This window comes from Genypterus blacodes, unplaced genomic scaffold, assembly GCF_046128005.1.
Source record: "Genypterus blacodes isolate CSIRO-AG114 ecotype Tasmania unplaced genomic scaffold, CSIRO-AGI_Gbla_v1 ptg000109l_1, whole genome shotgun sequence".
In the NCBI taxonomy this organism is placed as follows: domain Eukaryota; kingdom Metazoa; phylum Chordata; class Actinopteri; order Ophidiiformes; family Ophidiidae; genus Genypterus; species Genypterus blacodes.
Window position 1 is genome coordinate 346,835 of NW_027466913.1, and position 24,783 is coordinate 371,617.

Sequence of the window (24,783 nt, forward strand, 5' to 3'; positions counted from 1 at the left end):
TAAATAAATGCAATAGAGCCTTAAATCATAACGAGTCTCTTTTCAGTCTCGGTGTTTCTGCTGTGCTGAAGCTGAAGGGTTAAACAGTTGATGGAGCTGAAGGGTTAAACAGCTGATGGAGCTGCAGCTGATCCACCTGAGCTTCAGCACACACACACACACACACACACACCACAGCGTTTAGTTACATTCTGTTCCGTGCTTGGACACAGCAGCTCTGGATGCTTTGGGTCAACGGAGGATAAAACTACAGAACCAAAACTGAATTCAAACATCACGTTTTACCGATATGGAAGAAAATCGTCCCAGGCAGCGATCGAATACCGATCAATTTAATATTCCATTGCTTATTGATCAATATACAGGAAGCGGCGGGTAGGACTGGAGGGTTTGGACCCGTAAATGTGTCCTCCTGGTAAATTCGGCATGAAGATGAAGACGAATTACGCTGGAATTATCGCCGCATTTTAACTAAAAGCGCGCTAAACTTTTGGACTTCTAAATCTGGATCGATCATCCCGGGGTGCAGCTCCACCTGCCCGGAGCGACAGACGACACATCCACTCATGCCAAAAGTTATTAATACATGCAAATGAGGGCGCGATTGAGAGCGGAATCTGCGCCGAATCCAAGATATTGTAGGAATGATTTGGGATAATATGATAGGTTGATTAACGATTCCTCAATTAGGCAATGTTACCGCAAAGGGAGCGAATGTTTGGAGGCAGTTGACGAGGCGGAGTTAAGCGCCTCATCGCTCCACGGACCCCGGCGGTGTGTGGAAGCTTCAGTGCACACATTTCTGCGGATAACACGAAAGAAAAAGCTTCGTTTCTTTGCTTAGAGGACAGAATCGTAGGTTTGTACTTGCCGAAGTTGGAAGCAGGAGGCTGGCTGGTCGCTCAATCACCTCCGGTTTCTGTTTCCCGTTCATTTCCCATCAAAGCGCGTCTGTGTCCGCTCACTTCCCGCACACTTTCTCAAGTCATTTATCCAACAGATTACTGCGAGCGTCTCTCATGGCGGCGCGGATCACGCTGAGCTCCGGGGAGGAGATGCGTTACTGTCCGCGGATCCAGCAGCTGTAACAGTTTCACCGCTGCAAGGAGACGAGACGCAGCGGGGACGCGAGTGGGAGGGCCGACAGCGCCCTCTGCGGTCTGCATGCGGACACTGCACCTGCTCGCTCTCTCTCTCCGTCAATAATCACTGCGTCACATTCACCCATTCACAGAAAACACACACACACACACACACACACACACACACACACACACACACACACACACACACACACACAATAAATAATAACTGCACTTACATGAATCTAATTACAGAATAAAATCATCTTAACAGTAAAACAGGTTCACCAAAAAATAATGTATTGACCCAAAACAAACCATTAAACTGAATAGATAAGGCACAAACTGTAAACTAATAATGTCCTCTGAGATATAAACACACACCAAACCAAACAAACTCATTCACAGAAAGCAGTGAGTTTACTACGACTCGCCCTCAATCTAAAATAAAAAAACATTCCCTGAAAACACAAACACTAAAAAATCCATTATGCTGGCGGAGCAGAGTGTGTAGATGGATATCACAGTGGACTTGTGTGTGCAGGTGAAGCTTGTGCACAGCCGGTCTGCATCACTCTGAGTCTTAATGGAAACCAGCACTGCAGATTAATTTTTAAGAAGGGTTTGCAAAGCCCACAAGGCCGCTGGAGGGGAAAACAGGTCCACTGCACGTTCCAGCTGGAGGAGCGTGAGAGCGGCGATAGCCCCATGCGGCCTCGGGGGAGCTGAGGGAGCTGAGCCGCCATGACTCCTGCAACCACATCAAACACTGTGTCTTCTTATTTCTACATCAAATATGTTGCATTATTCAATCGTCTTCATAATAGAAAACCATGAGTAAGTGTGTGTGTGTGTGTGTGTGTGTGTGTGTGTGTGTGTGGGGGAGCGTTTCCTGCAGCCGGCCTCCCAAATACTCCCGATTACTGCTACTGGACTCACTGTGCAGGACTATCAGTTTATAATCAGCTGCTTTTCCATCCACAGGTTCAGACTTTAAATCCTGATCTGGATCTCTGAGCCGGTCGGCCTCAGGCTGCCTGGAGATCTTGCTTGAGGGAAACTTTTCGCTGTTTTACTTTATAATCAATAATATAGTAAATGTAAACATAAACTCCAGTGTGACCTCCTGCCTCAGCCTGTCAGCATCTGTTTGGTGTGTGTGTGTGTGTGTGTGTGTGTGTGTGTGTGTGTGTGTGTGTGTGTGTGTGTGTTCTTGCATTACTACCCTTCTTGGGACATCGACCAGGAAAAGTACCTTCCATATTGGGACCGATGGACAAGTTAGGACCAAAATCAGAAAAAACAGCATGGACCCAAAAAGAAGGGATTTTTCAACTTGGGTGTGTGTCGGTCTCAAGAAATGCGCCCCCTCTGGTCAACATATGTAATAACAAAGTGTGTGTAGAAATTTGAAGTGCCCCCCCCCTTTTGGCCAACATATGTAACTGCAATTATGACTAAATGGAAGGGATGAAAGGCAGTTACAAATCAGATATTATCTGTTTTGTAACTGCCTACATTTGAAAAAAACTAAAAACATAACTTTATATATTTGTGCATTATGTATATACTATCTATATAGTTCATAAAAATCTATTTAAGACCACAAAATATTAAATAAATGACGATTAAACAAGACAGATGCTATCAAGGCTGTTCTAAATCAACCAAAAGGATCAATTAAAAAGTTTAAATGACTACCACTGTGTAGCACTCAACCCCATTCTAATGAATAGGTTCCTGGGAAAAAACATCACAGACAACATGTCTTGGTCATCACATCTCAGAGCATCACAGAGCATCACTCTGCTGTAGACAGACAAGAGATCCAGAAGTATCCGCCGCCACACCACCAGACTACAGAGCAGGTTCTTTCCTCAGATTGTGTGTTAAAAATCACATGAGACTCCACCCTGTCTGGACCACACCATGTTTCAGGAACACTGAATGGGACCTGTTTACTCAGGGAGACCTGGAGGAATATACAGAGACTGTGTGCAGACAATGTCGCGGTCCACAAGTGCGTCTGTAGATTTTCCAACCAGAAAGTCTGGTTTCTTTGCCAGGTTTGAGGCCAACAGAACAACTACCACACCCTCTGTGCCTCCACCCAATGCTGATACCCCCCACTTGAACTGAAGGAACCGGAGGTGAGGTGTGTGCTGAGGTTTCTCCTTCTCCATCTGCTCCTGGACTCAACAATTCCTCATAGAGCGCCCACAGAGTGGAAGTTGATCCCCACATCTCCTCCATCACTCTCAGCACTGGCTCCCCTCAGGGCTGTGTGCTGAGGCCTCTCCTTTACTCTCTGTACACTAATGACTGCTCACCAGCTCACTTGCCCAACACCATCATGAAGTTAACAGACAACACAACCATTGTCAGAGTAAAGGTGGGAGTCAATGTTTCTGAGGACCACTCCTGGTCACCCAACGCCACAGTGATGCTGAGAAAAGCACAACAGAGACTTCACTTCTTCAGAGTGCTCAGGAGGAACAACACGGAGAAGAAGCTGCTGGTGGCCTTCGACCAGGCAACCACTGAGAGTGTCCTCACAATCTGCATCCCAGTGTGTTAAAATGACTACAACTATCATTTCATCATACAGCCCTGTGTGGTAGAATGATAAATTAATTAATCTTGTATCTGTTCAGACCAATAAAAGGCTCTCATGAGAAGTAACACCTTAACTTCCCTCTCTTTAAAATAGGAAATCAGCTAACATGTGGAAGGATGTGATCTGGGTCTTGAATGTTCCAAGTTTTAAATAAGAAGTCACATCTTCCCCCACCACACACAGCAGTCCTAATAAGAACCACTCCCTCCTCCACCTGCTCCGCTTACTGCCAGGCTGAGCATGAAGTGTGTGTGAAACACAGAGGTCCTAACAAGAACCATCTAAAAAAAAAGAAAAAAAAGTCTCTCCCGCCTCCTCTGATCACGTGTCTATGTAGTCATTTCAGGTAAAAAATAATGATAATAACTGATCTGTTCATCACTACGGCTTGCAAACAGCTGTATGTGTTTATGTTTTTGTGGTTACCATTTTTATGTATTGATTTGTAAACATTTTGGCCCGTCAGCGTCTCTTTTGCTCTTTATAACCACGTGCGGAGTTTCTCTGGCGTGCGCTGTGTCGCAAAACAAGCGCTCCCTTTGGTCCGCACACCTCTGCTGCCGTCAGACAGACTGCTGATGCTCCACAGACATGCGCTGCTGCGGGGACATGGTGAGTGTTGACTTATTTCTGCTTCAGTATAATAATGCGCTGTTCATTTTACTGTGATACGGTTTTCACATGTAAGTTAAAGCAACGGAAAAAGAGCTAACTGTGTGTCCATGTGCTCAAACTTCACCACGGTGAAGATTAGCTAATGGCGTCACCAATTAGCGCCTAATTAGCGGCCTGTATGCACATATTTTACATATTAGCCCAATAGTTATATCCTTGATGTCAAACCATACATTTCTGACCACAGAGAAGTCAGATTTATTGTACTGGAGAGGCTAAGAAGCTTCCTTATATCATGTTTCAACCACTGAAAGAATATAGAGCAGTTCAGAGCTTAAAATGGCAGCCAGTTGGAAGAAATGGCAGCCATCCTGATTTTTGTGTGTCGATGGGTTTTATCAAAAGCACAATCCCCAAGGAGTGTTTGTGCCAATGTTGGTGCTTCTTTACACTTGTGACAGATTTTCCTGAACAAAGTGAGTCTGGACAGCTGCAATGTTTACACACTGGGACTCGTGTTGTTATTGACATGAAACTGATTTTATCATCTGTCCTACCGCGAATGGAGAGAAACTTATGGATACAACTGAAACTGTCTTTATGCACACAGCGAGCTGCTCTGCTGTTCTAACACGTTATGATGAAGCTTCTGAAGTCGTTCACACACCAGGAAATATTTAAACATTATTGTTATAAACCAGTCAATTTAATTTAGTTTCACTCAAAATCCTGTGATATGCAGCCTGCCTGACAACATCGACATGATGTCTGGATTCATGTCACAATGTGAATTACATCCATAAACTAACTGAAATACAGAGTCATGTGATGGGCTGAAGTCTGACTGATGTGTCTCTGTGTTTACAGGAGGAGGAGGAAAGCCCAGGTGTGTCTTCCTCTGGGGACACTTATGACTGCACAGGTGAGAGGGGGGGGGGGGCATAGTGGGCTGTTGTTATAATGATGTTTATAGTAAGTAGTTTGTGTCACTGAACAAATAACTCTTAAAGCTAAAGATGGTGACTTTATATCTGCTGCCTTTAGTCAGAATGCATATTTCATGAAGCCTTAGTGTGTTTAGGGATGCTCCATGATCTCTGTGCAGCATCATGCCAGCAGATAAAGGCTAATATTAAATATTGGCATCAACCGAAAATGAACATTTCTGTTGATGTTACAGGCTGATGAGATGACGCTTCAATTACAACTTGAACAAGCTTGAATATGTTGGCAGTGACACAGTAACAACAGTAACTGGATACAGATGTAATGATCAGTGCAGTGTTCAGCATCAGGTCACACTGCTGTCACTGTCAGCAGCACACTGCTCAGGTTTAGTTCTGTCCACTACCAGTAGTGTCATTGTTACATGAGAATGTAAGTCACATTATGTTGATTTTGGTGTAACTACAACATGACTTACACTCTCATACAGGTGACGTTGGCTCATGTTGAACCTGATTGACATTTTTCTCTTTGTCATTTATTTGCAGTTGCTGATGTGACGGATGTGTTTCATGTTGAAGAGAAGACAGGGGTAGGATGTGTTGTCTTCTTTGTGTTCTTAAAATCGATAGTGGAAATCAAAACAATAATATGACAGTATATCACTGAGGCCTCCCCACATGCTTCACCGTTGTCTTTAATTAAATAACTAATTATTCTCACAGTTCCCCAGAGTCCGCAAAACCCTTTCAAATCAGAGAAACAACCTTTGTGTTTCTGTCAGCAGTGTGACCTCTGAACCGGACGTTGAACAAAATAAAAACAGAAGAATGTGAAAATCAGGTTTTTGATTTTTGTGTTGTTATTGTGATATTTGGATAAATTCAGGGGAATACTTGGATTCTTGTGGAGGTGCAGATGCTTTACTTACAGTCACATGCATAGCAGGAAAGCCTGACCGGAGATCTGCCCGCAGACCGCCTGCTGCCCCCGCTCAGAGGTGGACAACACCAGTCAGTCCTCTGGCTCCAGAGTCAGCTGAGAGGTGGCCTCACGTCTCAGCGGCTCCACGCTGCTGCTCTCCGCGACTCAACTCCACCTCTGAGCGGGGGCTCCTCGGCAGCAGTGCCGACTCCTGCCCGGTCTGAGCGACTCGTCTCCTGGTGTGAGTGCTCATGGGCAGCAGGCGGTCTGCAGGCAGATCTCTGGTGAGGCTTTCCTGCTCTGCATGTAGGCTGTAAGTAAAGCATCTGCACCTCCACAATTCTCCAAGTATTCCCCTGAATTCATCCAAATATCACAATAACAACACAAAAATCAAAAACTTTGTTTTCATGTCCTTGTGTTTTTATTTTAAAACAGAAAAACAACCATAAAATGTGTGATTTCTGTTGTTCTGTTTTGGTTTTGAAACAGAATAATGAAAGATGAACCATAGACGCCTCCCCGGCTTTCAGCAGCTCTCTGCAGGCATCCCTCTGCTCTGCCCGGTCCTATTGTGGACGCAACTTTAAAAAAAATCTACTCCATTCAGAGTCCCTCTGCTCTCCTCTGCTCCCATGCTCTGGTCCTACCTAACAAAGAATAAATGTCCAAAAAATAATTTGGCCTAACAATGATTTTAAAACTTTGTTTCCTGCGTTTTGTAGGCTCAAAGTCGTTTCCTAAGTCGCCTTCAGAAACTCAAAGCACATCACGATGTGTGTGAGCGGCGCTACGAGAAGGCTCACACGAAAAGACTAAGCGATGAGAGAGAGAGGACTTTGTTATTTCACCGTAGCCTGAACACAGCGGTTAGTTCAATGACACCTTTTTCTAATGTACACCAGAGTGACCATCAGAAGCACATAATGATGGGGATAATGTGTCTCTTTAGTAAACATTCATTGCTTCACTTGCAGTGTCACTCACACTTTAAAGTTTCTGCTGACTTCTTTGAAAGTCACCTTTGTGGCATCTTTGCAAACATTGCAAAGGGTCAAAACACTGCAGCAGTCTGAGCTGAAGGAGAGGAATCTGTGATGTGTTTTCAAAATGCTGACCAGTTATGACACGCAGCAGAGGAATCAAACTCAGGCTGCTGCACTCAGTATAGTATATGGTAAAAAGCATTTATTATCTATGGGCACTGCAGATGAATAGTAAAATACATTACGATGTACAGTTAGAAACTATTAAAGACATGAATATGTCTTATTTGCCATTCTTTAGTTTTCTGTTGTGGAAGGGAGAGGGTTTTATTTGGTTTAATTTTTATGACCTTGTAGGGTTGCTGAATTATGGCAAAAACCACAATCTCAATTGTTTGAATCAATATTGAGATCTTGATTATTTAACACGACTGCTCTGACTTTGGAAAAACTGCATTTATTGAACTTTGTTGGATAAGTTATGGGGGGGGGGGCACATCTGAACTCGTACTGCTCATCAAACTCTGATCAAACTGGCAAATTAAGTAGTTTTGATAAAATACGACTCGAGATCTTGTTACTGCATCCTGTTTCTTGCTTACAATGTTTTCAGAAACATATTTAGTGTACTGTTGAGCTTTAATATGAGAAGAGGGACAAAGAGGGACTAAACAGCATCCTCAGCCAGACCAAAACAGGAAGTGTGACTTCTTTCTCTGCTCAGGGTTCCATGACTCCACTATATTTACATAGCAACTGTGGTTTTCTGTTACATTATTGTTCTAAATCTCATATATTTCACCTTTTAAGTAAACTGTCATTCAATGGTTTCTTATCACTAGGCCGTCAAACTCAGTGCAGCGCCACATTCAGGTGGACTTCTCGTCTTTTAGAGTTCAGGGAGCTGTGTAAGGGAAAGTTGTTGTTTATATAATGTATATTGGATGCTAATATTTGTCAAATGGTATAAATCACAGGACATGGGGTCTTTGCCTTCAGCTCCCAATCAGTTTTCCACCTCATTCTTGCGTCTAGTTTCAACACGGGAAACTAACTTTTGATTTCCTGAGCTGCGCTGAGAGAGACACTTGTATGCCTTGACTTCCAGCTAGCCTCTTTCTGTCGCTAACTTGCATAAACAATCTGATTATACTGATTGTGAGCATAAGTTGTAACAACTTGATTTGGTATTTCATCAGTTACAGTCATAGTGAGGCTCAGATGTTGTAGAGCTATACAATTGATTAAGTTGATCTGTTGTTCCACCAGTTAGCCTGCAGACTTAAGGTTTATGCATCATTTACATAATTAATAAAAACTTGTAATTAATCTTGATTTGCCTATATTTTCTAAATGCTTCAATTTAAATTTGACTAATTTCCCTTTACCTTTTTTGCAGATGGAAGATGAAATAGAGATTCCACCCTTAACAAGAACAGACAGCGTATTTGTAAGTAAAGCTCGTGTTGTACATGCTTAAGTGGCAAGCGCAATAGTCAAATGTTATCTGCATTGGCCCTGAATAATCAGCTAAACAGATTAATCTGTTGTCATGTACATTTCTAGAGAAGATAATTGTGTTTATGAAGTTACATCACTTTTGATTCTCATGTAAAATAAATGTCTCTGTTCTGTTGTAGCTGACTAAAGAAATGCTTGGGTACGAGTCCGATTTGTCACGTTCCACTATCGCCAGCAGTGAAGATGAGTATGTCCCAGCATCATCAGAGGCCAGTTCAGATGAATCATCAGAACAAAGTCGTCAGAAACACAGACCTGAGACTTCATCAGAATCCAAAGGTGGCTCAGCTGGGTTATCAGGAGCGAAGAAAAAGAAGCGAGGCAGGGAAGCAAGTGTGCATTCCAGAGAAGAGAAGAAGAAGAAACGATACAACAGAAGTGACAAGAGATGCTCACGTTCGAGTGAAGAAGAGGATTCAGGTGAGTCAATTCTAAAAACAAAGAGAAGATATAAAAAGAGTGAAAAGAGAGGCACAATTTCTCCAGTAGAAGGTGAACCAGATCACTCTGCATCAATCAAAAGAAAGAAAAATAGAAAGACTTACTCAAGACATGAAAAAACTACTATCTCTATCTCAGTTAAGACGAGTGATTCTCTGGTGATAGCTGATGTTCCAAAAGTAGATGGGTGCAAGAAATACCACCAAAAGAGAAACTACTGTCTTTACTGCAGGACACCGCAAACAAAAATTGCACACCACCTGGAACGTAAACATGGGGATAAAAGTGAAGTTGCTAGTGCAATGATGTATGCAAGGAAGTCTAAAGAAAGGAGAAATCAGCTGGATCTCCTTCGCAAGCAAGGAAATCGGGCACACAGCATTGACGCACTCACAAAAGGAGAAGGGACACTGGTACCTTGTAAACAACAAAGCGATGGCAAGAGCAGTCCAAAGGGCTACCAGCATTGTTTTGCATGCTTTGGGTACTTCAAGCGCAATTCTCTGTGGAAGCACGCAAAACGGTGCTCACTTTCTGGGACATGACATAAGGGTACACAGGAAGCTCTATCGCCTACCTAAGGGACTTTGCAGTTAGCTAAGATCAGTAAGGTGTTGATGGCCTGTGAACAGGGCAGACTGTATAGATGGCGTGTCATGCCACGTACATAATTTGGTTTCCTATGAATGTTTTCCAGGAGAGGAACCTGTGGCTCGGGGTAAGGAAGGCACTTCAAAGCAGCAGCTTGGACAGAAGCGAGGCTCAGGAGGAAAGAATGTGGCGTCGTCATTACGTGTCCTGTATTTCCACATATATCTTGGAGTATTCTTGTAGCTGTGTTTGGTTAGAGCGTCTGTACAGAGTAACTCTGGACATCTATGAACGTTGCACAACACAACACAACATGCAGAGGCTCATTCTTGCCCTGTTTGAGTTCATTTTCTATGAATGTTTTCCAGGAGGAGCTTCAGTGACTCCACACACACAGCAGCCTGTAGAGGAGCAGAGCTCAGGATGTAAGTGTGACACATGGCTCTCACTTTTCCCACTGTAATAAGTAGATTTGTGTCAGCAGCTCAGAGCTGTTCCTATACCAGCAAGAGAAAAATCAAAGGCTGATCGACCCTTTTCATGTATATATCTATCTATATGTATATATATATTACATGTCAGACACCGGCTAGTCTGTCAGTCCCTTCTGCTTGGCTTCTTTAGTCAACGACCCCTTACATACACAAGAACATACACCTGCTGGTGGGAGGGCAGGAAAGTCAGGCTGGCTTCTCATTGCCTGACAATTTTCAACATGTATTACATTTCCTGTGTAGTAAGTGTTCTTTACAATCTCTTTTCCAAGGTGCTAGAAAGGGAAAACGAAAGTGGTCAGCAGAGGAGGTGACAGCAGTTGAAAAGTCTATGATGGAGTTCGTTCGTATGGGCAAGACCCCTGGAAAGCAAGACTGAGAGGTGCATCGCTGCTTCCCCCGAAGTCCTCGCTCACAGGGACTGGAAAGGGTCAAGTTCTCTGTGTATAATAGAATCCGTTCAGATCAAAGGCTTTAGACATGGACCATGTTGACTAAGGTAGGCCTACATCTTCCACACGAGTTAGCTGTACACATAGTGAGGCTGAAACTGTTGAGTCTGTTGGACTTATTCTTTCATTTTAATGTAATTTTATTTTATGTATCTCGGCCAATATTATTCTTATTATAGTATAGTATTATTATAGTATTGTGCTGTTTACATTTTAGGTCCGTGGATGATTCCACTTTTGCCCTGTTTTAGAAATGTTGCATTGTTGCAAAAATGTTCCATTAAAGGCGAATGTTGGCAGGCAGACGTATCCTTGATTTCATTAAATCCACATCTTCCCAGTCTTAATTTAGTTGACTGGTATTTGCTCTCACTTAGACACACTTTGGGATGGAAGAGATGTGGTTGTTTGAAATGTAACAGCTTTAGTCTTTTGCACAAGCCTGTGGATATTCTCATTCATCCAGGTCATAGTTATCTCAAGGAAATTGAATCGAACACAACTGGACTTGGTTTTATGTCTTTGAAGACGTTTCACCTCTCATCCAAGAGGCTTCATCAGTTCATGCTCGTATGACGAGGCTGGACTAGTCCCATGGCACAAGCTCAACATGATGAATAACTATTGTCTAAATCTTCATCTTCAATTAGCAACACTAGGGTAAATGTCATTCTCTCTTAACAAACTAATATGGGCACAACACAGGGCACAGAGGTGAGGGGACATTATGGAGGTTTATTGCAAGCTACCAGAGAGGAGATGATGGCTGACAGGCTGAGGACTGAGTGTAGCTGGCTGGCATAACACCACCATGCCTACAGCACAGAGAGGGAGAGACAGGAAGGAGCACAGGAGATGCATGGGTCATGGCTATGATCATGCTTCACGCTGTCTGACAAAACATATTTCACATGTTTGACTTTAATCTTGTTCTTTCACTTCTTCCAAGACAGAACAGCTCATCAGAAGGATGGGATGAACACAAGCATGTTTGTAATTAGTAGTTACAGGCTTGTTGCCTTGTAACAAAGAAAGCTGTTGTTAATTTTGGATTTTTTTTTGCTGTTTTGAGTTGTATTACAGTACTGACACATACAGGATATTTAAAATTTACTCTGTGTACTTGATCGAACTCATAAAAGCCAATGCAGCAGAGTGACTTAGAAAAAAAAAAAAAGTTGATGCGGTCCTTCTAAGTACAGTAAAAATACATGGAAAAATAATTAATTTTTTTTTCGGAGTGTATATGAAATCTGAGCTGATAGCATTAAAATAGATTTTTTTCCAAGTTCAGGGATGTATTTCATTTGCTCCTATGATATCTGGAAAGGGTGGTCCTAAAGAGCTAGGCATTAATCGGAGGTCCCAAGTAGATAACAATTACGAGAATGTGTGTGTGTGTGTGTGTTTGTGTGTGTGTGAGGGAGCGTTTCCTGCAGCCGGCCGCCCAAATACTCCCGATTACTGCTACTGGACTCACTGTGCAGGACTATCAGTTTATAATCAGCTGCTTTTCCATCCGCAGGTTCAGACTTTAAATCCTGATCTGGATCTCTGAGCCGGTCGGCCTCAGGCTGCCTGGAGATCTTGCTTGAGGGAAACTTTTCGCTGTTTTACTTTATAACCAATAATATAGTAAATGTAAACATAAACTCCAGTGTGACCTCCTGCCTCAGCCTGTCAGCATCTGTTTGGTGTGTGTGTGTGTGTGTGTGTGTGTGTGTGTGTGTGTGTTCTTGCATTACTACCCTTCTTGGGACATCGACCAGGAAAAGTACCTTCCATATTGGGACCGATGGACAAGTTAGGACCAAAATCAGAAAAAACAGCATGGACCCAAAAAGAAGGGATTTTTCAAATTGGGTGTGTGTCGGTCTCAAGAAATGCGCCCCCTCTGGTCAACATATGTAATAACAAAGTGTGTGTAGCAATTTGAAGTGCCCCCCCCCTTTTGGCCAACATATGTAACTGCAATTATGACTAAATTGAAGGGATGAAAGGCAGTTACAAATCAGATATTATCTGTTTTGTAACTGCCTTCATTTGAAAAAAACTAAAAACATAACTTTATGTATTTGTGCATTATGTATATACTATCTATATAGTTCATAAAAATCTATTTAAGACCACAAAATATTAAATAAATGACGATTAAACAAGACAGATGCTATCAAGGCTGTTCTAAATCAACCAAAAGGATCAATTAAAAAGTTTAAATGACTACCACTGTGTAGCACTCAACCCCATTCTAATGAATAGGTTCCTGGGAAAAAACATCACAGACAACATGTCTTGGTCATCACATCTCAGAGCATCACAGAGCATCACTCTGCTGTAGACAGACAAGAGATCCAGAAGTATCCGCTGCCACACCACCAGACTACAGAGCAGGTTCTTTCCTCAGATTGTGTGTTAAAAATCACATGAGACTCCACCCTGTCTGGACCACACCATGTTTCAGGAACACTGAATGGGACGTGTTTACTCAGGGAGACCTGGAGGAATATACAGAGACTGTGTGCAGACAATGTCGCGGTCCACAAGTGCGTCTGTAGATTTTCCAACCAGAAAGTCTGGTTTCTTTGCCAGGTTTGAGGCCAACAGAACAACTACCACACCCTCTGTGCCTCCACCCAATGCTGATACCCCCCACTTGAACTGAAGGAACCGGAGGTGAGGTGTGTGCTGAGGTTTCTCCTTCTCCATCTGCTCCTGGACTCAACAATTCCTCATAGAGCGCCCACAGAGTGGAAGTTGATCCCCACATCTCCTCCATCACTCTCAGCACTGGCTCCCCTCAGGGCTGTGTGCTGAGGCCTCTCCTTTACTCTCTGTACACTAATGACTGCTCACCAGCTCACTTGCCCAACACCATCATGAAGTTAACAGACAACACAACCATTGTCAGAGTAAAGGTGGGAGTCAATGTTTCTGAGGACCTCTCCTGGTCACCCAACGCCACAGTGATGCTGAGAAAAGCACAACAGAGACTTCACTTCTTCAGAGTGCTCAGGAGGAACAACACGGAGAAGAAGCTGCTGGTGGCCTTCGACCAGGCAACCACTGAGAGTGTCCTCACAATCTGCATCCCAGTGTGTTAAAATGACTACAACTATCATTTCATCATACAGCCCTGTGTGGTAGAATGATAAATTAATTAATCTTTTATCTGTTCAGACCAATAAAAGGCTCTCATGAGAAGTAACACCTTAACTTCCCTCTCTTTAAAATAGGAAATCAGCTAACATGTGGAAGGATGTGATCTGGGTCTTGAATGTTCCAAGTTTTAAATAAGAAGTCACATCTTCCCCCACCACACACAGCAGTCCTAATAAGAACCACTCCCTCCTCCACCTGCTCCGCTTACTGCCAGGCTGAGCATGAAGTGTGTGAAACACAGAGGTCCTAACAAGAACCATCTAAAAAAAAAAAGGAAAAAAAAAAGTCTCTCCCGCCTCCTCTGATCACGTGTCTATGTAGTCATTTCAGGTAAAAAATAATGATAATAACTGATCTGTTCATCACTACGGCTTGCAAACAGCTGTATGTGTTTATGTTTTTGTGGTTACCATTTTTATGTATTGATTTGTAAACATTTTGGCCCGTCAGCGTCTCTTTTGCTCTTTATAACCACGTGCGGAGTTTCTCTGGCGTGCGCTGTGTCGCAAAACAAGCGCTCCCTTTGGTCCGCACACCTCTGCTGCCGTCAGACAGACTGCTGATGCTCCACAGACATGCGCTGCTGCGGGGACATGGTGAGTGTTGACTTATTTCTGCTTCAGTATAATAATGCGCTGTTCATTTTACTGTGATACGGTTTTCACATGTAAGTTAAAGCAACGGAAAAAGAGCTAACTGTGTGTCCATGTGCTCAAACTTCACCACGGTGAAGATTAGCTAATGGCGTCACCAATTAGCGCCTAATTAGCGGCCTGTATGCACATATTTTACACATTAGCCCAATAGTTATATCCTTGATGTCCAACCATACATTTCTGACCACAGAGAAGTCAGATTTATTGTACTGGAGAGGCTAAGAAGCTTCCTTATATCATATTTCAACCACTGAAAGAATATAGAGCAGTTCAGAGCTTAAAATGGCAGCCAGTTGGAAGAAATGGCAGCCATCCTGATTTTTGTGTGACTGATGGGTTTGATCAAAAGCACAATCCCCAATGAGTGTTTGTGCCAATGTTGGTGCTTCTTTCCACTTGTGACAGATTTTCCTGAACAAAGTGAGTCTGGACAGCTGCAATGTTTACACACTGGGACTCGTGTTGTTATTGACATGAAACTGATTTTATCATCTGTCCTACCGCGAATGGAGAGAAACTTATGGATACAACTGAAACTGTCTTTATGCACACAGCGAGCTGCTCTGCTGTTCTCACACGTTATGATGAAGCTTCTGAAGTCGTTCACACACCAGGAAATATTTAAACATTATTGTTATAAACCAGTCAATTTAATTTAGTTTCACTCAAAATCCTGTGATATGCAGCCTGCCTGACAACATCGACATGATGTCTGGATTCATGTCACAATGTTAATTACATCCATAAACTAACTGAAATACAGAGTCATGTGATGGGCTGAAGTCTGACTGATGTGTCTCTGTGTTTACAGGAGGAGGAGGAAAGCCCAGGTGTGTCTTCCTCTGGGGACACTTATGACTGCACAGGTGAGAGGGGGGGGGGGGCATAGTGGGCTGTTGTTATAATGATGTTTATAGTAAGTAGTTTGTGTCACTGAACAAATAACTCTTAAAGCTAAAGATGGTGACTTTATATCTGCTGCCTTTAGTCAGAATGCATATTTCATGAAGCCTTAGTGTGTTTAGGGATGCTCCATGATCTCTGTGCAGCATCATTACATTACATTACGAGCATTTGGCAGACGCTTTTATCCAAAGCGACTTACATTACATTACCACCCTACGCAGAGGGGGGAGCAATTGAGGGTTCGGTGCCTTGCTCAGGGGCATCATGTCAGCAGATAAAGGCTAATATTAAATATTGGCATCAACCGAAAATGAACATTTCTGTTGATGTTACAGGCTGATGAGATGACGCTTCAATTACAACTTGAACAAGCTTGAATATGTTGGCAGTGACACAGTAACAACAGTAACTGGATACAGATGTAATGATCAGTGCAGTGTTCAGCATCAGGTCACACTGCTGTCACTGTCAGCAGCACACTGCTCAGGTTTAGTTCTGTCCACTACCAGTAGTGTCATTGTTACATGAGAATGTAAGTCACATTATGTTGATTTTGGTGTAACTACAACATGACTCACACTCTCATACAGGTGTCGTTGGCTCATGTTGAACCTGATTGACATTTTTCTCTTTGTCATTTATTTGCAGTTGCTGATGTGACGGATGTGTTTCATGTTGAAGAGAAGACAGGGGTAGGATGTGTTGTCTTCTTTGTGTTCTTAAAATCAATAGTGGAAATCAAAACAATAATATGACAGTATATCACTGAGGCATCCCCACATGCTTCACCGTTGTCTTTAATTAAATAACTAATTATTCTCACAGTTCCCCAGAGTCCGCAAAACCCTTTCAAATCAGAGAAACAACCTTTGTGTTTCTGTCAGCAGTGTGACCTCTGAACCGGACGTTGAACAAAATAAAAACAGAAGAACGTGAAAATCAGGTTTTTGATTTTTGTGTTGTTATTGTGATATTTGGATAAATTCAGGGGAATCCTTGGATTCTTGTGGAGGTGCAGATGCTTTACTTACAGTCACATGCAGAGCAGGAAAGCCTGACCGGAGATCTGCCCGCAGACCGCCTGCTGCCCCCGCTCAGAGGTGGACAACACCAGTCAGTCCTCTGGCTCCAGAGTCAGCTGAGAGGTGGCCTCACGTCTCAGCGGCTCCACGCTGCTGCTCTCCGCGACTCAACTCCACCTCTGAGCGGGGGCTCCTCGGCAGCAGTGCCGACTCCTGCCCGGTCTGAGCGACTCGTCTCCTGGTGTGAGTGCTCATGGGCAGCAGGCGGTCTGCAGGCAGATCTCTGGTCAGGCTTTCCTGCTCTGCATGTAGGCTGTAAGTAAAGCATCTGCACCTCCACAATTCTCCAAGTATTCCCCTGAATTCATCCAAATATCACAATAACAACACAAAAATCAAAAACTTTGTTTTCATGTCCTTGTGTTTTTATTTTAAAACAGAAAAACAACCATAAAATGTGTGATTTCTGTTCTGTATTGGTTTTGAAACAGAATAATGAAAGATGAACCATAGACGCCTCCCCGGCTTTCAGCAGCTCTCTGCAGGCATCCCTCTGCTCTGCCCGGTCCTATTGTGGACGCAACTTTAAAAAAAATCTACTCCATTCAGAGTCCCTCTGCTCTCCTCTGCTCCCATGCTCTGGTCCTACCTAACAAAGAATAAATGTCCAAAAAATAATTTGGCCTAACAATGATTTTAAAACTTTGTTTCCTGCGTTTTGTAGGCTCAAAGTCGTTTCCTAAGTCGCCTTCAGAAACTCAAAGCACATCACGATGTGTGTGAGCGGCGCTACGAGAAGGCTCACACGAAAAGACTAAGCGATGAGAGAGAGAGGACTTTGTTATTTCACCGTAGCCTGAACACAGCGGTTAGTTCCATGACACCTTTTTCTAATGTACACCAGAGTGACCATCAGAAGCACATAATGATGGGGATAATGTGTCTCTTTAGTTAACATTCATTGCTTCACTTGCAGTGTCACTCACACTTTAAAGTTTCTGCAGACTTCTTTGAAAGTCACCTTTGTGGCATCTTTGCAAACATTGCAAAGGGTCAAAACACTGCAGCAGTCTGAGCTGAAGGAGAGGAATCTGTGATGTGTTTTCAAAATGCTGACCAGCTATGACACGCAGCAGAGGAATCAAACTCAGGCCGCTGCACTCAGTATAGTATATGGTAAAAAGCATTTATTATCTATGGGCACTGCAGATGAATAGTAAAATACATTACGATGTACAGTTAGAAACTATTCAAGACATGAATATGTCTTATTTGCCATTCTTTAGTTTTCTCTTGTGGAAGGGAGAGGGTTTTATTTGGTTTAATTTTTATGACCTTGTAGGGTTGCTGAATTATGGCAAAAACCACAATCTCAATTGTTTGAATCAATATTGAGATCTTGATTATTTAACACGACTGCTCTGACTTTGGAAAAACTGCATTTATTGAACTTTGTTGGATAAGTTATGGGGGGGGGGGCACATCTGAACTCGTACTGCTCATCAAACTCTGATCAAACTGGCAAATTAAGTAGTTTTGATCAAATACGACTCGAGATCTTGTTACTGCATCCTGTTTCTTGCTTACAATGTTTTCAGAAACATATTTAGTGTACTGTTGAGCTTTAATATGAGAGGAGGGACAAAGAGGGACTAAACAGCATCCTCAGCCAGACCAAAACAGGAAGTGTGACTTCTTTCTCTGCTCAGGGTTCCATGACTCCACTATATTTACATAGCAACTGTTGTTTTCTGTTACATTATTGTTCTAAATCTCATATATTTCACCTTTTAAGTAAACTGTCATTCAATGGTTTCTTATCACTAGGCCGTCAAACTCAGTGCAGCGCCACATTCAGGTGGACTTCTCGTCTTTTAGAGTTCAGGGAGCTGTGTAAGGGAAAGTTGTTGTTTATATAATGTATATTGGATGCTAATATTTGTTAAATGGTATAAATCACAGGACATGGGGTCTTTGCCTTCAGCTCCCAATCAGTTTTCCACCTCATTCTTGCGTCTAGTTTCAACACGGGAGACTAACTTTTGATTTCCTGAGCTGCGCTGAGAGAGACACTTGTATGCCTTGACTTCCAGCTAGCCTCTTTCTGTCGCTAACTTGCATAAACAATCTGATTATACTGATTGTGAGCATAAGTTGTAACAACTTGATTTGGTATTTCATCAGTTACAGTCATAGTGAGGCTCAGATGTTGTAGAGCTATACAATTGATTAAGTTGATCTGTTGTTCCACCAGTTAGCCTGCAGACTTAAGGTTTATGCATCATTTACATAATTAATAAAAACTTGTAATTAATCTTGATTTGCCTATATTTTCTAAATGCTTCAATTTAAATTTGACTAATTTCCCTTTACCTTTTTTGCAGATGGAAGATGAAATAGAGATTCCACCCTTAACAAGAACAGACAGCGTATTTGTAAGTAAAGCTCGTGTTGTACATGCTTCAGTGGCAAGCGCAATAGTCAAATGTTATCTGCATTGGCCCTGAATAATCAGCTAAACAGATTAATCTGTTGTCATGTACATTTTTAGAGAAGATAATTGTGTTTATGAAGTTGCATCCCTTTTGATTCTCATGTAAAATAAATGTCTCTGTTCTGTTGTAGCTGACTAAAGAAATGCTTGGGTACAAGTCCGATTTGTCACGTTCCACTATCGCCAGCAGTGAAGATGAGTATGTCCCAGCATCATCAGAGGCCAGTTCAGATGAATCATCAGAACAAAGTCGTCAGAAACACAGACCTGAGACTTCATCAGAATCCAAAGGTGGCTCAGCTGGGTTATCAGGAGCGAAGAAAAAGAAGCGAGGCAGGGAAGCAAGTGTGCATTCCAGAGAAGAGAAGAAGAAGAAACGATACAACAGAAGTGACAAGAGATGCTCACGTTCGAGTGAAGAAGAGGATTCAGGTGAGTCAATTCTAAAAACAAAGAGAAGATATAAAAAGAGTGAAAAGAGAGGCACAATTTCTCCAGTAGAAGGTGAACCAGATCACTCTGCATCAATCAAAAGAAAGAAAAATAGAAAGACTTACTCAAGACATGAAAAAAGTACTATCTCTATCTCAGTTAAGACGAGTGATTCTCTGGTGATAGCTGATGTTCCAAAAGTAGATGGGTGCAAGAAATACCACCAAAAGAGAAACTACTGTCTTTACTGCAGGACACCGCAAACAAAAATTGCACACCACCTGGAACGTAAACATGGAGATAAAAGTGAAGTTGCTAGTGCAATGATGTATGCAAGGAAGTCTAAAGAAAGGAGAAATCAGCTGGATCTCCTTCGCAAGCAAGGAAATCGGTCAGACTGTATAGATGGCGTGTCATGCCACGTACATAATTTGGTTTCCTATGAATGTTTTCCAGGAGAGGAACCTGTGGCTCGGGGTAAGGAAGGCACTTCAAAGCAGCAGCTTGGACAGAAGCGAGGCTCAGGAGGAAAGAATGTGGCGTCGTCATTACGTGTCCTGTATTTCCACATATATCTTGGAGTATTCTTGTAGCTGTGTTTGGTTAGAGCGTCTGTACAGAGTAACTCTGGACATCTATGAACGTTGCACAACACAACACAACATGCAGAGGCTCATTCTTGCCCTGTTTGAGTTCATTTTCTATGAATGTTTTCCAGGAGGAGCTTCAGTGACTCCACACACACAGCAGCCTGTAGAGGAGCAGAGCTCAGGATGTAAGTGTGACACATGGCTCTCACTTTTCCCACTGTAATAAGTAGATTTGTGTCAGCAGCTCAGAGCTGTTCCTATACCAGCAAGGGAAAAATCAAAGGCTGATCGACCCTTTTCATGTATATATCTATCTATATGTATATATATATTACATGTCAGACACCGGCTAGTCTGTCAGTCCCTTCTGCTTGGCTTCTTTAGTCAACGACCCCTTACATACACAACAAGAACATTCACCTGCTGGTGGGAGGGCAGGAAAGTCAGGCTGGCTTCTCATTGCCTGACAATTTTCAACATGTATTACATTTCCTGTGTAGTAAGTGTTCTTTACAATCTCTTTTCCAAGGTGCTAGAAAGGGAAAACGAAAGTGGTCAGCAGAGGAGGTGACAGCAGTTGAAAAGTCTATGATGGAGTTCGTTCGTATGGGCAAGACCCCTGGAAAGCAAGACTGAGAGAGGTGCATCGCCGCTTCCCCCGAAGTCCTCGCTCACAGGGACTGGAAAGGGTCAAGTTCTCTGTGTATAATAGAATCCGTTCAGATCAAAGGCTTTAGACATGGACCATGTTGACTAAGGTAGGCCTACATCTTCCACACGAGTTAGCTGTACACATAGTGAGGCTGAAACTGTTGAGTCTGTTGGACTTATTCTTTCATTTTAATGTAATTTTATTTTATGTATCTCGGACAATATTATTCTTATTATAGTATAGTATTATTATAGTATTGTGCTGTTTACATTTTAGGTCCGTGGATGATTCCACTTTTGCCCTGTTTTAGAAATGTTGCATTGTTGCAAAAATGTTCCATTAAAGGCGAATGTTGGCAGGCAGACGTATCCTTGATTTCATTAAATCCACATCTTCCCAGTCTTAATTTAGTTGACTGGTATTTGCTCTCACTTAGACACACTTTGGGATGGAAGAGATGTGGTTGTTTGAAATGTAACAGCTTTAGTGTTTTGCACAAGCCTGTGGATATTCTCATTCATCCAGGTCATAGTTATCTCAAGGAAATTGAATCGAACACAACTGGACTTGGTTTTATGTCTTTGAAGACGTTTCACCTCTCATCCAAGAGGCTTCATCAGTTCATGCTCGTGTGACCAGGCTGGACTAGTCCCATGGCACAAGCTCAACATGATGAATAACTATTGTCTAAATCTTCATCTTCAATTAACAACACTAGGGTAAATGTCATTCTCTCTTAACAAACTAATATGGGCACAACACAGGGCACAGAGGTGAGGGGACATTATGGAGGTTTATTGCAAGCTACCAGAGAGGAGATGATGGCTGACAGGCTGAGGACTGAGTGTAGCTAGCTGGCATAACACCACCATGCCTACAGCACAGAGAGGGAGAGACAGGAAGAATGTGTGTGTGTGTGTGTGTGTGTGTGTGTGAGAACCAGAGTACTACACACTCACCTGGCAGCTGTGGATCCAAAAGCTGCAGCGGCGGTCTACTGAGTCGTCACGCTATAGCTTTGTGTGTGTGTGTGTGTGTGTGTGTGTGTGTGTGTGTGTGTGTGTGTGTGTGTGTGGTTCTGATCTCTTCTCACCTCCTTCTTGACCGTCTCCTTGTGTTTGCCGTTGTCTTTCTGTTTTTGCAGCCTTTCATTCTTCTGCCTGGATCACAGAGGAGCAACATGAATTAAACATTTCCTACATGTCTGGAGTGTATGGAGTGTGTGTGTGTATGTTTGTGTTCTGACCGTCGGAGCTCAGTGCTGTTGGATACGAGCTCGCACAGTCAAAGGGTTAAACAAACATCTCTGCATGTGAGGAGTCTGTTCCACAAACACACACACACACACACACACACACACACACACACACACAGCTCTCCAACCATCCCGTCCTTCAGGATGACATCACAGCAGATTCTTCTTCTACTCTTGCTGTGAGGAGTTAGATTGTAAACACAGCTTCTGTCTGCATGTCTTCTTTGAGCTCTGCCTCAGCTCAGCTTCTATCTGCCTCTCACTGTACAGCCTCTCTGTTCAAACTGGAAACTAATCAGGCAGTAATCCTCCGCTCACCGCAGAGTCCAGCCGCCGGGCCTTTACTTCTTCTCATTTACACACACACCCTCTGGCTTCATATTCACACACACATCAGCATGCATCCATCTATATTCCATACATTCAGACCTGAGAGATGTAGAGTTCATATCTGTGAAGGTCCTGAAGTCCTCATGAACATGGAGAACGATCGGCTCCTCTGATCAGGCTCATCTGGTCAGGCTCCTCTGATCAGGCTCATCTGATCAGGCTCATCTGATCAGGCTCATCTGGTCAGGCTCATCTGGTCAGGCTCATCTGGTCAGGCTCATCTGGTCAGGCTCCTCTGGTCAGGCTCATCTGGTCAGGCTCCTCTGATCAGGCTCATCTGATCAGGCTCATCTGTTTTTCTGATTTATTGATGAACAGTATTTAGATCAGATCGGTGAGGGTTCCATTCCATCTCACAGCAGTTAGAAGAAACAGGAAACACCGACGACCATTATGATGTCATCAGTCAAACAGAGAGATAATCTTTTACTCAGACAGGATCAGATCAGGATGAGCCGGATCAGGATCCAGGGTCAAAGTGCTGGATCCTCCTCAGCTTCTTCACCTCTATACTGATGATCCTCTCCAGCTGAGCCTGAACCTTCTCCAGGCTCCCCTCACGTGACCTTTGATGGACCCTGACCTGTGTCCGGTCCCAGTGCTGATGGATGAGAAGGTGGAGGAGGTCTCCATCTCCTTCTTTTCTCTGTGCTCTTCTGTCTCTCCTCCACCTCCTCCATGAAGTCAGCCTGCATTGTCTCCTCACACTGCTTCACAGCGGTGAAGACCTGAGCTCCATCTGCTTTCTCTCCGTTTCTCTCAGCTTCCCTGCTGAGCTTTGCTGACTCTTTGATCTCCTGGATCCTCAGTTGTCTCTGCTGGATCTTCTGCTGAGTTTCAGCCTCTGTCTTCCTGTCCGGACAGATGGAGCATAGAAGCTGATCTCCAGACTGCAGTGAGCTGACAGCACACACACACTGGATCTACAAACTGAGAGCAAATGAGAAAATGAGGGAAAACATCTCTAGAATGACATAATTGCTGATTGTTGAGCAGCACTAAAGGCTGTAAGTCTCTAAAGCTCATCAGTAATCAACGCATCGTCAAATGAAGTGGAGTTCCTCTCTCCAGCTAGACTTCGAGTTTAATTAGGTCAGCGTGACTAAAGGCTGCATTCTCTTCACCTCCTGCTGCGGTGGCAATAAAGCCCAAACATCAACATGTGACCGCTGGAACAGGAGCGAAGCCTTTTAGAATGATGTCATATGATGATGCAAGGCTTCTCTCTGGACTCAGCAGCTGAGACGCCGCTGTGCTGTGAACTTCTGATCCTCTGGCTTCTCTTCTCCTCCAGCTGAGTCGACTGACTCTGACACACGTACAGGTGATTGACAGAGCAGCTCATTACAGCATACACACACACACTTTAACAACAACAGAACAGCTGTAACCATAACAGAGGACAGGAAGACACTCGTTAATGGAGCGAGTGTGTGTGATATTGTGCCACACACACACACACACACACACACACAGATGTTGTAATGTCTTCCTCAGATTTATCTCACAGTTTGCACTAAGATATTATATTTTCTAACTGAAATGCAATGCAGCACCAAATACCACAAACAGGGAAGCAGCAGTTCTACATTCAACCTGGTTTCCATGACAACACACACAATCTGAACTTCTAAGTGGTTTACCACTATAATCACACATTCCAGACTCTTTCATTTCATTACAAAGAGGTTTCAAATGTTTACTTCCTGTTTAGTTTTAGTTTGAGTATCTTTTCTTCTCTTCATGGTTTATTCCCGTCCATCGCTGAGCAGCAGGGTGGTTGAAGGTCCGACACTGGACACCGACTCCATCTACTGGTCGCTCCTCCTTCGTGCAAATCTGAGCAGGAGGGGAGGAAAACATCTGGAAGAGTCAGAACATGCAGACCAACCACTCAAACCAACACATACCTCCACCAAGGCCTCTCTGGGGAGACATTTACAGGCCTGTCCAACTGGAAGGAGACCACAGAAGAGATCGAGAATACAAATTGGAGGGATTCAAACATCTCATCTGGATAGGTAACATCTTGAGGGGAGGAGGAGGAGGAGAAGATGACCACTGCCTCAGCAACATGGATTCAGACCTACTTCTCACTCAATATCAATCAATACAATTATATTACTGCCTACATCTCAGTCAGCCTGATCTGGATCCCTCATGGTCCGCTGGGTTTCCTCAGGTGACACAGCAGGCCTCAGAAGGGAAGGAGACGCGGGGTCATCTTCCTCCTCTCAGGGACGCTTATCTGCTCCTTCAGCCGCCAAACTCACCGTCCAAAAGAGCAGGAAGCAGAAGCGTAACGCCGCTCTGGGTGAGGATGAATCACAGCGCTGGAGATGAAGGGTAGTGGTGGGAGGGAGTGGGGGGGAGGGAGGGAGGGAGGCACTCAGAGAAAGGGATATCAGAAGCCTGCGGCGGAGAGAGGATCTCAACCAGGCAAGGAGAGAAAGTCGAGCAGGAGTTTTTCACAAATCAGCGACCGTCTGTCCTGCAAAAATGAACTGAAAGGAAGTCAGAAGCATGGAAAAACAGCAAAATCGAGCCAAAGACGGGAGA

General features: G+C 43.4%; 3 protein-coding genes across 3 annotated transcripts in view; 2 read left to right on the forward strand and 1 right to left on the reverse strand.

Moving 5' to 3' along the window:
* sntg2 (syntrophin, gamma 2) overlaps nt 1–1,108 on the reverse strand; it is a 47,019-nt gene extending 45,911 nt beyond the window's left edge. Inside the window, exon 1 of the mRNA XM_076161026.1 lies at nt 872–1,108. Coding sequence (XP_076017141.1) covers nt 872–934 — 63 coding nt within the window. The 5' untranslated portion in view covers nt 935–1,108. The remainder of the gene's footprint in view (nt 1–871) is intronic.
* Nucleotides 1,109–3,909: 2,801 nt separating this feature from the next.
* On the forward strand, nt 3,910–13,769 carry LOC143009014 (uncharacterized). Its single transcript, XM_076161005.1, has 7 exons — nt 3,910–4,311; nt 5,182–5,236; nt 5,808–5,851; nt 6,909–7,052; nt 8,569–8,619; nt 8,810–9,110; nt 13,525–13,769. Exons 1-7 carry the CDS (start codon nt 4,291–4,293, stop codon nt 13,767–13,769), a joined length of 861 nt encoding a protein of 286 aa, XP_076017120.1. The 5' UTR covers nt 3,910–4,290.
* Nucleotides 13,770–14,112: 343 nt separating this feature from the next.
* LOC143009015 (uncharacterized) lies at nt 14,113–20,563 on the forward strand. The gene is made up of 7 exons (XM_076161006.1): nt 14,113–14,423; nt 15,295–15,349; nt 16,038–16,081; nt 17,136–17,279; nt 18,796–18,846; nt 19,037–19,625; nt 20,457–20,563. Exons 1-7 carry the CDS (start codon nt 14,403–14,405, stop codon nt 20,561–20,563), a joined length of 1,011 nt encoding a protein of 336 aa, XP_076017121.1. The 5' UTR covers nt 14,113–14,402.
* The last annotated feature ends 4,220 nt before the right edge of the window (nt 20,564–24,783 follow it).